Raw genomic sequence first — 15,713 nt, forward strand, 5'->3', positions numbered from 1 at the left:
TAAATATTAATGTCAATTGTTAGATGAATTAGCCAGATATTAATTAGGTATATGAGATTTGAACTAGTTGAATTAATATAACTAGTTTATTTTTAGTAAATGCTTAGTTGAATTAGTTGAATTAATAGAACTAGTTGAATTAGTTGAAATAATAGAACTAGTAATGTTTCACCTATATATAGAACTTAACTAGCTAGATGTTAATGTTAATGATTTTTTCTGTTTTTTTTATTTTTATATATATTTTTAGTTTATATAAATGTTAGATGAATTAGATAGAAATATATGTTAGATATTAATGTCAAATGTTAGATGAATATTAGAATTAGCTAAATATTAATTAACGTTAGATAGTAAGTGTTTAATGTTTCACCTATATGAACATAGGAAATGTCGTCTGACGATAAAAAAGATTTCATTATGTGCGAACACTGTGAAGACCAATACGGCCTGTGCGACAGAAATTTTCTTGTTAATAATAGGCGCTTCAGCATCAAGCTGGATGAGACATTCGAAGTGGATACAGTAAGTCACAACGGCAAGTATTTTTTCGTAATAAAGCATGACTTATGCTTCATTTGCTTCAACTTATAATTTTATATTTTCACTATTCTACTAGCGCATTCCCTGCCATGCAAGAATTTTTTCTTGGATAAGATAGGTTTCAGTGCGAGGAATGATATGAAGGTAAAGAGAGTTTACTTGAAGACCGAGTATGGGTATACTTTCAACGTCAAATTATACAATGCAGACACATACACCCATTTTGAATGCAAAACTTGGCAAGCACTATGCAAGGCTTATGCATTTGAGCCTGATATGGTTATCACCTTTGATATTCGTCCAGAAGATGATATTGAAGGTAATAGCGACATCTGGGTCGATGTGCAGACGCCTCTAGTTCTACCATTATGTGAGTTTTTCTCAACCATGTTTATGTCTTTGATATAGTTTATTCAAAAATAGTTGACAACTAATTTCTATTGTCAGCTTATTTCGGTTCAAGCAAACATGTCCGGCGCTTGGTAGAGAGGACCTACTACTGTCCCGGGGCTGAACTAAACTGCGAGGAGATAAGTCATTATGTTTCATGGCTTGAGGATCTTCATACTGTCAAGAAAATTTTTCTTCCCGCACTTAGAAATGTTAGTACTCAAAACGTGCGACCAATAGTGATCGTATTGAACTACGGTCACATCTATAATGGAAAGATGATAAGATTTTTACTATTTGTCCTTAGTGCATCTTTTGCATACATTATTTTTGAAGGTAAGCTTTCATTGCTAAGTATATTAATTACTATACGATGTTCTTCAACAGGGACTCCCGATGACAGTTGTGCCTCAGTGGATCGAGAGAAAAGGTCGCATATCAATGGTTAGCTTACGACCAAGATATCCTACATTGCACATGAGTGCATTCAGGATTTCTGAAAGCGATGAATGCTTAATAGTGAAAGATTGGAGCAAAATTGTTAACGATCCCAGAGAAGTACTAGGGGGCAGCAAGGAGAAGCGCATCCCACGATTAGGAGACAGATTCATCTGCATGCTCCAGTATGATGAATCAGGAGAGCTATACATGTTCTATGCTATTTTACCTGAGAGGGAGCAGCAGGAGTGATTTAGCTAGTTCATGCTCTTAGTACTTGTCCTCTCATGTCCGTATTCTTCGTCCTGAACTTAATCTCAAAGAGTGATTTGCTTGTTATGAACGCCTATAATATCATGACCATGTTGAACTCGATGATATCTTTGCTTTTGGTACAAGTGAATGTTTCTTCTTTAAGCTAGTGTTGGTGGTGATTAGATATCGGTAATGACTATGATGATTAAATAGTGGTAATGACGACTACGATGATTTTTAGCTAGCTAGTATACTGTTGTTGGTGATGATATGATGCAAGAGTTTATATATTAATATGTCATGATGGTGATGATGATGAGTTATTATATATATCATTTATGAAAGAAACCGCAAATTAGTTTGAACTGGATGGATCCTAGCTAAGTGATCAAGTATATTGTTGGGTTTCGTAGTAATTTCAAAATTCCCTACGCACACGCATGATCATGGTGATGCATAGCAACGAGAGGAGAGTGTGATCCACGTACCCTTTGTAGATCTACAACGGAAGCGTTTGGTTGATGTAGTCGTACGTCTTCACAATCCGACCGATCCAAGCACCGTTATTCCGGCACCTCCGAGTTCTTGGCACACGTTCAACTCGATGACGATCCCCGGGCTCCGATCCAGCAAAGCGTCGGGGAGGAGTTCCGTCAGCACGATGGCGTGGTGACGATCTTGATGTTCTACTGTCGCAGGGTTTCGCCTAAGCACCGCTACAATATGACCAAGGTGAAATATGGTGGAGGGGGGCACCGCACACGGCTAAGGAACGATCACGAAGATCAACTTGTGTTCATGGGGTGCCCCTTGCCTCAGTATATAAAGGATGGAGGAGGAGGAGGCCGGCCAAAGGCACTTGGTGCGGCCAGGATGTGGAGTCCTACTAGGACTCCAAGTCCTAGTAGGAGTCCACCAAGGGGGAGGAAGGGAGAAGGAAGTGGAGGAGAAGGAAAGGTGGCCGGCCCCCTTTTCCCTAGTCCAATTCGGACTAGAGGGGAGGGGGGCGCAGCAGCCCCTTGCCCTTTCTCCTCTTCCCACTAAAGCCCATCAAGGCCCATTGCTTCTCCCGTAACTACCCGGTACTCCGAAAAATACCCGAATCACTCGGAACCTTTCCGATGTCCGAATATAGTCGTCCAATATATCGATCTTTACGTCTCGACCATTTCGAGACTCCTTGTCATGTCCCCGATCTCATCCGGGACTCCGAACTCCTTCGGTACATCAAAACTCATAAACTCATAATATAACTGTCATCGAAACCTTAAGCGTGCGGACCCTACGGTTCGAGAACAATGTAGACATGACCGAGACACGTCTCCGGTCAATAACCAATAGCGGGACCTGGATGCCCATATTGGCTCCTACATATTCTACGAAGATCTTTATCGGTCAGACCGCATAACAACATACGTTGTTCCCTTTGTCATCGGTATGTTACTTGCCCGCGATTCGATCGTCGGTATCTTAATACCTAGTTCAATCTCGTTACCGGCAAGTCTCTTTACTCGTTCCGTAATACATCATCTCACAACTAACTCATTAGTTGCAATGCTTGCAAGGCTTAGGTTATGTGCATTACCGAGAGGGCCCAGAGATACCTCTCCGACAATCGGAGTGACAAATCCTAATCTCGAAATACGCCAACCCAACATGTACCTTTGGAGACACCTGTAGAGCTCCTTTATAATCACCCAGTTATGTTGTGACGTTTGGTAGCACACAAAGTGTTCCTCCGGCAAACGGGAGTTGCATAATCTCATAGTCATAGGAACATGTATAAGTCATGAAGAAAGCAATAGCAACATACTAAACGATCGGGTGCTAAGCTAATGGAATGGGTCATGTCAATCACATCATTCTCCTAATGATGTGATCCCGTTAATCAAATAACAACTCTTTTGTTTATGGTTAGGAAACATAACCATCTTCGATTAACGAGCTAGTCAAGTAGAGGCATACTAGTGACACTTTGTTTGTCTATGTATTCACACAAGTATTATGTTTCCGGTTAATACAATTCTAGCATGAATAATAAACATTTATCATGATATAAGGAAATAAATAATAACTTTATTATTGCCTCTAGGGAATATTTCCTTCAGTCTCTCACTTGCACTAGAGTCAATAATCTAGTTCACATCGCCATGTGATTTAACAGCAATAGTTCACATCACCATGTGATTAACACCCATAGTTCACATCGATATGTGATCAACACCCAAAGGGTTTACTAGAGTCAGTAATCTAGTTCACATCTCTATGTGATTAACACCCAAAGAGTACTAAGGTGTGATCATGTTTTGCTTGTGAGATAATTTTAGTCAACGGGTCTATTGCATTCAGATCCGTAAGTATTTTGCGAATTTGTATGTCAACAATGCTCTGCATGGAGCTACTCTAGCTTATTGCTCCCACTTTCAATATGTATCTAGATCGAGACTTAGAGTCATCCAGATCTGTGTCAAAACTTGCATCGACGTAACTTTTTACGACAAACCTTTTTGTCACCTCCATAATTGAGAAATATTTCCTTATTCCACTAAGGATAATTTTGACTGCTGTCCAGTGATCTACTCTTAGATCACTATTGTACTCCCTTGCTTAACACAGTGTAGGGTATACAATAGATCTGGTACACAACATGGCATACTTTATAGAACCTATGGCCAAGGCATAGGGAATGACTTTCATTCTCTTTCTATCTTCTGTCGTGGTCGGGCTTTGAGTCTTACTCAACTTCACACCTTGTAATACAGGCAAGAACTCTTTCTTTGACTGCTCCATTTTGAACTACTTCAAAATCTTGTCAAGGTATGTACTCATTGAAAAAACTTATCAAGCGTCTTGATCTATCTCTATAGATCTTGAAGCTCAATATGTAAGCAGCTTTACCGAAGTCTTTCTTTGAAAAACACTTATTCAAGTATCCCTTTATGCTATCCAGAAATTCTACATCATTTCCAATTAGTAATATGTCATCCACATATAATATCAGAAATGCTACAGAGCTCCCACTCACTTTCTTGTAAATACAGGCTTCTCCAAAAGTCTGTATAAAACCAAATGCTTTGATCACACTATCAAAACGTTTATTCCAACTCCGAGAGGCTTGCACCAGTCCATAAATGGATCGCTGGAGCTTGTATATTTTGTTAGCACCTTTAGGATTAACAAAATCTTCTTGTTGCATCACATACAACTCTTCTTTAATAAATCTATTAAGGAATGCAGTTTTGTTTATCCATTTTCCAGATTTCATAAAATGCGGCAATTGCTAACATGATTCGGACAGACTTAAGCATAGATACGAGTGAGAAACTCTCATCATAGTCAACTCCTTGAACTTGTCGAAAACCTTTTGCGACAATTCTAGCTTTGTAGATAGTAACACTACTATCAGCGTCCGTCTTCCTCTTGAAGATCCATTTATTTTCTATGGCTTGCCGATCATCGGGCAAATCCATCAAAGTCCATACTTTGTTCTCATACATGGATCATATCTCAGATTTCATGGCCTCAAACCATTTCGCGGAATCTGGGCTCATCATCGCTTCCTCATAGTTCGCAAGTTCGTCATGGTCTAGTAACATGACTTCCAGAACAGGATTACCGTACCACTCTGGTGCAGATCTCACTCTGGTTTACCTACGAGATTTGGTAGTAACTTGATCTGAAGTGACATGATCATCATCATTAGCTTCCTCACTAATTGGTGTAGTAGTCACAGGAACAGATTTCTGTGATGAACTACTTTCCAATAAGGGAGCAGGTACAGTTACCTCATCAAGTTCTACTTTCCTCCCACTCACTTCTTTCGAGAGAAACTCCTTCTCTAGAAAAACTCCGAATTTAGCAACAAAAGTCTTGCCTTCGGATTTGTGATAGAAGGTGTACCCAACAGTCTCCTTTGGGTATCCTATGAAGACATAATTCTCCGATTTGGGTTCGAGCTTATCATGTTGAAACTTTTTCACATAAGCATCACAGTCCCAAACTTTAAGAAACGACAACTTTGGTTTCTTGCCAAACCACAGTTCAGATTGTGTCGTCTCAACGGACTTTAGATGGTGCCCTATTTAATGTGAATGCAGCTGTCTCTAATGCATAACCCCAAAACGATAGTGGTAGATCGGTAAGAGACATCATAGATTGCACTATATCCAATAAAGTACGGTTATGATGTTCGGACACACCATTATGCTGTGGTGTTCCATGTGGCATGAGTTTGTGAAACTATTCCACATTGTTTTAATTGAAGACCAAACTCGTAACTCAAATATTTGTCTCCGCGATCAGATCGTAGAAACTTTATTTTCTTGTCACGATGATTTTCCACTTCACTCTGAAATTCTTTGAACTTTTCAAATGTTTCAGACTTATGTTTCATCAAGTAGATATACCCATATCTGCTCAAATCATCTGTGAAGTTCAGAAAATAACGATACTTGCCGTGAGCCTTAACACTCATCGTACCGCATACATCAGTATGTATTATTTCCAATAAGTCAGTTGCTCGCTCCGGAGAACGGAGTCTTAGTCATCTTGCCCATGAGGCATGGTTCGCAAGCATCAAGTGATTCATAATCAAGTGATTCCAAAATCCATCACTGATCGTGCCGCATACATCAGTATGTATTATTTCCAATAAGTCAGTTGCTCGCTCCGGAGAACGGAGTCTTAGTCATCTTGCCCATGAGGCATGGTTCGCAAGCATCAAGTGATTCATAATCAAGTGATTCCAAAATACATCACTCATCGTACCGCATACATCAGTATGTATTATTTCCAATAAGTCAGTTGCTCGCTCCGGAGAACGGAGTCTTAGTCATCTTGCCCATGAGGCATGGTTCGCAAGCATCAAGTGATTCATAATCAAGTGATTCCAAAATCCCATCAGCATGGAGTTTCTTCATGCGCTTTACACCAATATGACCTAAACGGCAGTGCTACAAATAAGTTGCACTATCATTATTAACTTTGCATCTTTTGGTTTCAATATTATGATTATGTGTATCACTACGATTGAGATCCAACGAACTATTTTCATTGGGTGTGTAACCATATAAGGTTTTATTCATGTAAACAGAACAACAATTTATTCTCTTACTTAAATGAATAACCGTATTACAATAAACATGATCAAATCATATTCATGCTTAACGCAAACACCAAATAACACTTATTCAGGTTCAACACTAATCCCGAAAGTATAGGGAGTGTGCGATGATGATCATATCTATCTTGGAACCACTTCCAACACACATCGTCACTTCACCCTTAACTAGTCTCTGTTTATTCTGCAACTCCTGTTTCGAGTTACTAATCTTAGCAACTGAACTAGTATCAAATACTGAGGGGTTGCTATAAACACTAGTAAAGTACACATCAATAACATGTATATCAAATATACTTATGTTCACTTTGCCATCCTTCTTATCTGCCAATCACTTGGGGTAGTTCCGCTTCCAGTGACCAGTCCCTTTGCAGTAGAAACACTTAGTCTCAGGCTTAGGACCAGACTTGGGCTTCTTCACTTGAGCAGCAACTTGCTTGCTGTTCTTCTTGAAGTTCCCCTTCTTCCCTCTGCCCTTTTCTTGAAACCAGTGGTCTTGTCTACCATCAACACTTGATGTTTTTCTCGATTTTTACCTTCGTCAATTTCCGCATTACGAAGAGCTTGGGAATCGTTTCCGTTATCCCTTGCATATCATAGTTCATCACGAAGTTCTACTAACTTGGTGATGGTGACTAGAGAATTCTGTCAATCACTATCTTATCTGGAAGATTAACTCCCACTTGATTCAAGCGATTGTAGTACTCAGACAATCTGGGCACATGCTCACTAGTTGAGTGATTCTCCTCCATCTTTTAGCTATAGAACTTGTTGGAGACTTCATATCTCTCAACTCGGGTATTTTCTTGAAATATTAACTTCAACTCCTGGAACATCTCATATGCTCCATGACGTTCAAAACGTCTTTGAAGTCCCGATTCTAAGCCATTAAGCATGGTGCACTAAACTATCAAGTAGTCATCATATTGAGCTAGCCAAACGTTCATAACGTCTGCATCTGCTCCTGCAATATGTCAGTCACCTAGCGGTGCATCAAGGACATAATTCTTCTGTGCAGCAATGAGGATAACCTCAGATCACGGATCCAATCCGCATCATTGCTACTAACATCTTTCAACATAATTTTCTCTAGGAACATATCAAAATAAACACAGGGAAGCAACAACGCGAGCTATTGATCTACAACATAATTTGCAAAATACTACCAGGACTAAGTTCATGATAAATTTAAGTTCAATTAATCATATTACTTAAGAACTCCCACTTAGATAGACATCCATCTAATCCTCTAAGTGATTACGTGATCCAAATCAACTAAACCATGTCCGATCATCACGTGAGATGGAGTAGTTTCATTGGTGAACATCACTATGTTGATCATATCTACTATATGATTCACGCTTGACCTTTCGGTCTCCGTGTTCCGAGGCCATATCTGTATATGCTTGGCTCGTCAAGTATAACCTGAGTATTCCGCGTGTGCAACTGTTTTGCACCCGTTGTATTTGAACGTAGAGCCTATCACACCCGATCATCACGTGGTGTCTCAGCACGAAGAACTTTCGCAACGGTGCATACTCAGGAAGAACACTTCTTGATAATTTAGTGAGAGATCATCTTATAATGCTACCGTCAATCAAAGCAAGATAAGATGCATAAAAGATAAACATCACATGCATTCAATATAAGTGATATGATATGGCCATCATCATCTTGTGCTTGTGATCTCCATCTCCGAAGCACCGTCGTGATCACCATCGTCACCGGCGTGACACCTTGATCTCCATCGTAGCATCGTTTTCGTCTCGCCAAGCTTGTGCTTCCACGACTATCGCTACCGTTTAGTGATAAAGTAAAGCATTACATCGCGATTGCATTGCATACAATAAAGCGATAACCATATGGTTCCTGCCAGTTGCCGATAACTCGGTTACAAAACATGATCATCTCATACAATAAAATTCAGCATCATGTCTTGACCATATCACATCACAACATGCCCTGCAAAAACAAGTTAGACGTCCTCTACTTTGTTGTTGCAAGTTTTACGTGGCTGCTACGGGCTTAAGCAAGAACCAATCTTACCTACGCATCAAAACCACAACGATAGTTTGTCAAGTTGGTGCTGTTTTAACCTTCGCAAGGACCGGGTGTAGCCACACTCGGTTCAACTAAAGTTGGAGAAACTGTCACCCGCTAGCCACCTTTGTGCAAAGCACGTCGGGAGAACCGGTCTCGCGTAAGCGTACGCGTAATGTCGGTCCGGGCCGCTTCGTCCAACAATACCGCCGAACCAAAGTATGACATGCTGGTAAGCAGTATGACTTATATCGCCCACAACTCACTTGTGTTCTACTCGTGCATATAACATCAACACATAAAACCTAGGCTCGGATGCCACTGTTGGGTTTCGTAGTAATTTCAAAATTTCCTACGCACACGCAAGATCATGGTGATGCATAGCAACGAGAGGAGAGTGTGATCCACGTACCCTTTGTAGATCTACAACGGAAGCGTTTGGTTGATGTAGTCGTACGTCTTCACGATCCGACCGATCCAAGCACCATTACTCCGGCACCTCCGAGTTCTTGGCACACGTTCAGCTCGATGACGATCCCCGGGCTCCGATCCAGCAAAGCGTCGGGGAGGAGTTCCGTCAGCACGACGGCATGGTGACGATCTTGATGTTCTACTGTCGCAGGGCTTCGCCTAAGCACCGCTACAATATGACCGAGGTGGAATATGGTGGAGGGGGGCACCGCACACGGCTAAGGAACGATCACGAAGATCAACTTGTGTGTCCATGGGGTGCCCCTTGCCTCAGTATATAAAGGATGGAGGAGGAGGAGGCCGGCCAAAGGCACTTGGTGCGGCCAGGATGTGGAGTCCTACTAGGACTCCAAGTCCTAGTAGGAGTCCACCACGAGGGGAGGAAGGGAGAAGGAAGTGGAGGAGAAGGAAAGGTGGCCGGCCCCCTTTTCCCTAGTCCAATTCGGACTAGAGGGGAGGGGGGGAGCAGCAGCCCCTTGGCCCTTTCTCCTCTTCCCACTAAAGCCCATCAAGGCCCATTGCTTCTCCCGTAACTACCCGGTACTCCGAAAAATACCCGAATCACTCGGAATATTTCCGATGTCTGAATATAATCGTCCAATATATCGATCTTTACGTCTCAACCATTTCGAGACTCCTCGTCATGTCCCCGATCTCATCCGGGACTCCGAACTCCTTCGGTACATCAAAACTCATAAACTCATAATATAACTGTCATCGAAACCTTAAGCGTGCGGACCCTACGGTTCGAGAACAATGTAGACATGACCGAGATACGTCTCCGGTCAATAACCAATAGCGGGACCTGGATGCCCATATTGGCTCCTACATATTCTACGAAGATCTTTATCGGTTAGACCGCATAACAATTTCGTTGTTCCCTTTGTCATCGGTATGTTACTTGCCCGAGATTCGATCGTCGGTATCTTAATACCTAGTTCAATCTCGTTACCGGAAAGTCTCTTTACTTGTTCCGTAATACATCATCTCACAACTAACTCATTAGTTGCAATGCTTGCAAGGCTTATGTGATGTGCATTACCGAGAGGGCCCAGAGATACCTCTCCGACAATCGGAGTGACAAATCCTAATCTTGAAATACGCCAACCCAACATGTACCTTTGGAGACACCTGTAGAGCTCCTTTATAATCACCCAGTTACGTTGTGACGTTTGGTAGCACACAAAGTGTTCCTCCGGCAAACGGGAGTTGCATAATCTCATAGTCATAGGAACATGTATAAGTCATGAAGAAAGCAATAGCAACATACTAAACGATCGGGTGCTAAGCTAATGGAATGGGTCATGTCAATCACATCATTCTCCTAATGATGTGATCCCGTTAATCAAATAACAACTCTTTTGTTTATGGTTAGGAAACATAACCATCTTCGATTAATGAGCTAGTCAAGTAGAGGCATACTAGTGACACTTTGTTTGTCTATGTATTCACACAAGTATTATGTTTCCGGTTAATACAATTCTAGCATGAATAATAAACATTTATCATGATATAAGGAAATAAATAATAACTTTATTATTGCCTCTAGGGCATATTTCCTTCATATATGCCATATCCATATTACTTGATCACCTAAGTGATCAAGTAATATGGATATATGGCATATACTTGATCACTCAGCTAGCTAGGATCCACATGCATCCAGTCAAAACTAATCTACGGTAGTTTCACCGAATGATTTAACAACTCATTATAACGTAAAACAATCCTAAATTAAATTGATAACAAAAATTTAAAGGAAAAATAAAAATAAAACCAAAACCCACAAACATTTAGTACCGATTGGTGTTACCAACCGGTACTAATGATCTACCGCACCCGTGGCCTGGCTCGTGCCACGTGGTGGCACTTTAGCGCCGGTTCGTGCCGAACCGGTACTAAAGGGGGGGGGGGCTTTAGTGCCCACCCTTTAGTGCCGGTTATGGAACCGGCACTAAAGGCCTTTACGAACCGGGACTAAAGCCCAGTTTTGCACTAGTGTATGGTCGCTTTTGCTATGTTAAAATGATATATTTTTAATAGTAAAACTTCATCTCCCTTATAGGTTATCTACTGTTGTAAGCTTTGGCTTTGTATGTTGTCTATGCTACATATAATGGAGTATTGATCGATGTTCATGGCAATGCGTACCTGGTTAGAGCAGATAGCTAGAGAGATTCTTACCGAACATGGGTGGCGGCATAGTCTAGAAATAGGACTTCCACCCTCAACATAAGCATTTGCCATGTTTTCTTTTTATATTGTGCGTTTTTCATGTTGGTTGTATAAAGAAAACGTGTGTACACTTATTTTGCGTTGTAACCACTTGATGACACATTATTAGTTGATGAGTGTGCCCTTTATAGGAAGAAAGGTATGTACGCTTAATAGCTTGGTTGATTTTTGCATCCAACCGCTCGTTACATTAACCCATTGGTACTCTTATTTGTGGTGATAGTTACCTAGCAACAAAGGAGATGGTCATGCATATTTAAATTAGTCCTCCCTGCTAGACTGAGAATCCAACTTTTTGGACTATGCTTCATCAAAATTCACCTAACAATTTGTACATTATATATTTTTTCCATTTTAAGTGTTGTAGTTTTTTTTGGAAGGGGAATATATTAATATCACGAAAATACCAATTACACCCGGCCTCTGCACCAACAAGATGTCACAAAGACATCCAGGATGCACACAGCCAAAGGAGAAAATTAAAAGAAAGGAAAAAAAAGATCCCGCCACAGCGACCGACTCCTCTCAACAGCAGCACACATACCACCACCTAATACAACACCCGAAAAACATAAAAAGGTATCCAAAAGCAACGCCTCCAAGAAGGGAACAGTGCATAAGCGCCGTCGTTGCCCGATCCAAAATCTTAGGTTTTCACCCTGAAGAAAGTACGCACTCTCAAAACAATTCCTTCAACAAGGCAATCGTCAGACACAACCAATGAAGGTCAGACCTTAGGTTTTCACCCTGAAAATCATGACTCGGTACTCAAGGAGTACCACCAAAAATGAAATCCGCCAGTGTTGCCGCCCCCACTTATCACTGCTGCTCTTGAGACTTATCTGACACCTGGCTGACTCTATCGCCACCAAGGCTCCGTCCGTCTAGGTGATCCTCCGATCTCGGCCACCATGACCTTCTCCATCGTTGTCTCCACCGTGGAAACCGAGAAGCCGACATGTCCCAAGGTGTCATCAACCAATAGAGCTTCGCGCCACGCCCTCAGAACCTCGTAGGCTGATATGGACGTGCACAACCGAATTCTGTCCGATCCAGATAGCCTGGGCAAGATCTCCAGCAGCAGTTCTGGAACACGTCGATGACTAAATCGAGGAGGACCGGTCTTGCAGGACGTTTCCGTGAAGCAAAAAGAGCATGAGGACCACCACCATAAGCATCACGGTAGCAGGCCCCCACGCCGCCCCGATCCAGCCCGCCGCCGCCTAGCCAGCCGCCGGCACCATCATGGTGTCTAGTAGCATGCAGCACACCTGCACGCTGACTCGTACGGGCCAAGATCTGAACTAGCACGGCCGCAGGACCTGCGCCGACCGCGCTGCAACACCACGCAGTAACGAGCGACCAACTTGCTGCCAACCAGGAGCAGCCCCGCCGAAGGACGAGGAAGATGCCGTCAGGATTCCACGGAGCTGCCCAAATCTGAGACACCGCTGTGAGATGAGATGCCCTGCCGCCACCGTCATAGGATCCCGCGCGAGCTTTGCCGATGGTCCCCTCAGGCAGCGGCAAGACGAGGGGAAGGAGAGGTGGTCTCGGGAGTCACCGGCGGTGGCGTTTCCCCCATGTCGCCAGATCGGGGTGACGCGGGGGCGCATGACGCTACTAGACACACCAAGTGTTGTAGTTCCCAGAGAAGAAGCATCGAGATGTTCCATTATGCATTTTACATATGTGGGGTGTTGTTATGTCCTCTCTAGAAGTGGGACCCAAGGTGAGGCTGCTTTTTCTTAAGGAGAACGCATGCACATGTTCATTTCATTAGTGAAAAGGAGAGTAGAGTCTAGCGAGTGGGCCAGGCAACCTAAAAGTTTAAAAGAAACAACTAAATATGAAAACATAGATCAAACTGTACAAACAACGACATTGCTACCTAGCAAATAACACTAGTCTACATTATGTCTTCACTAGTAATTTTGTACGTGCACGAACATCCAGTTTGATAGCATCCAAGATTAACCGCAATTAATGTTGATTCAAAGATTTATTGTTCTTAATGCAATTAATATCATTTTCAATTATGATTAATGTAATTAACGGGTGTCAAAATTATTGATGTTGTGATGAATACACCATTGGTGTAGCGTGAGACGTTATAGGTGGTTGGATGACTCAGATCATTTGGATTCACCAAACACGTGTTTTTATAAGTAGTACTCCCCTAGTCCAAAATATAAGCTCTATTACTTTCTGAAAAGTCAAACTTCTGCATATTTGTCCAATTTTTTAAAAAGTATTAATATCTATAATACCACATTTTTATAATTAGACCTGTTATGAAATGTATTTTTATATAATTTTTTTGCGGATCTTCACATTTTATTCTAGAATCCTCATCAAACATACATATGTTTGACTTTTGCAGAAATTTATCCACCTTAGATTCTGGTCAATAGTAAGTCTAGCTGTTCAATGAATGTAAATCATATGGTTACACACATGTGCACCAGTTTGATTATTAGATAGACTGTCATTAAATTATCTTCATGATATCATTCCCACCTTTGTTATTGTTTTTTCACTGGGTACGAAGCTTCCATCAGGATGCCACACAAGCCCTGCTTGGAGGGACCGGCTCTGCGCGCCATGCGGATGTAGCCGTTTTCACCCCATTTTGCGCCCCACGAGTTCTTTATGATCCAGTATTGCATGCGTCTATTGGGGTCATGATCATGGGTGGTGCCATAGCCGACCACCGTCATTGTATGGGTCCGATTCGTCCCACACGGACCCACAAAGACGCCTCCTCCATAGCGCTGGAAGGCCTTCGGGTCGACAGCCACGATGACAGGTTGGGCTGCCACCGCCTGCATCAACGCCACCTCATCATTTGGCGGCACCTCCTTAAAGCCATCGATGGTGACGACATGTTTCTGCTTCGGCATCAAGCAGTAGTCATGCTCATGGGCGACGTATGGGTAGTTAGCAGCCGTGGCGATGCCGCGGTGTTTGATCATGTACTTGAAGGCCGATGCCACGTAGCCACCACGACAGCCGAAACTTCCCTTGTCGCAGTCTATCAGCTGTTGCACAGACAATGACACCAGGTTCCTAGTCCTGATGTAGTTGATGCCCTCCACTGCTGCTGTCGCCGCAAAGGCCCAACAAGCCCCACACTCTCCTTGCATCTTCACATTTGTCACCGCCGGTGGCCGTTGGTCGTAGCCTCTCATGCGCCAGTCCACATGCAGTGGGATGTTTCCAGGCACAGTAACGTCTCCGTGTGTGAACCAGTCTTGGCGTCGTTTCCCGCTGTCTGACCTAAGGTTGGAGCAGCTACCATACATGTGGTCGACCTCCTCATCGGTCATGTCACCAAAGAGGTTGAGGCTCATCTTGTAGGGTGTGTCACCTTGGTTGAATTGATGGATCATGCGAGCGTTCTCCTTGAACACTTTGAAGCGCCGGGCCATGTCACTGAGGTTGCGTCCCACATTGTGATGCTCGCACCAGCGCTCGTATAGTGCCCATAGGGACTCCTCTGACGCCAAGTCCCTATCTGTGATGTCCATGGTGCTTGTCCTAGGTGTAGTGGCAGCAAGCACGATGGCCATGAGTAATATTGTTGCCATTGCTCTTGCCATTGTATGTTCTAAATGGTTGCTTTGAGTGTCTTAGGTAGCTATCAGGCTAGTGTGGAGTGTGCTATGTAGCTTTGCTCCTCCTTATATAGCAGAATTCTCGTGCTGCATGGGGAATTTTTTGTGTATACCCGGTTAACTCGGAAATGCTGAAGTAGTAGACCGAACCACAGGCAAGGTGGCCACTAGAAGATTTGGAGCTACATGGTCATGGTGAATTTAGAAGTAACTGTTTGAGATATTTGTTCATATCTAGCACACATCGAATCTTTCTATCTGTATCTCCATCTCCATCTCTATCTATCTATCTATCTATCTATCTATCTATCTATCTATCTACATATCTATCTATCTACAACACACGCATAAGGTACCGATATCCTCAACTCGCGTTCCTAAGAGTTGCAGAATAAATTGTAATGCCCATAGGCTTTTCCTAAATTAACTATTCATTTCCTTAATTAAATAATTAACTTGAATATTTTATTTTTCCATTTTATTAGATGATGAATAAATAAACCTCTTCTCTGTTGCTCTATTCTGGATCGAGACTTAACCTCGAACCATCGGAAACGACTTCATTGTGAGATTTGGGAGGCACCCAAATCATTTGCAACGTCTAC

The 15,713-nt window shown here is 42.4% G+C and overlaps 1 protein-coding gene across 1 annotated transcript; it reads right to left on the bottom strand.

Annotated features, from left to right (window-relative positions):
• Window positions 1–13,982: 13,982 nt before the first annotated feature.
• LOC125517223 (ervatamin-C-like) lies at window positions 13,983–15,121 on the bottom strand. Its single transcript, XM_048682401.1, has one exon. The coding sequence runs from the start codon at window positions 15,091–15,093 to the stop codon at window positions 14,017–14,019; it is 1,077 nt and encodes a 358-aa protein (XP_048538358.1). The 5' UTR covers window positions 15,094–15,121; the 3' UTR covers window positions 13,983–14,016.
• Between the last annotated feature and the right edge of the window lie 592 nt (window positions 15,122–15,713).

The sequence above is a fragment of the Triticum urartu genome, chromosome 6 (genome assembly GCF_003073215.2).
Source record: "Triticum urartu cultivar G1812 chromosome 6, Tu2.1, whole genome shotgun sequence".
Lineage (NCBI taxonomy): Eukaryota > Viridiplantae > Streptophyta > Magnoliopsida > Poales > Poaceae > Triticum > Triticum urartu.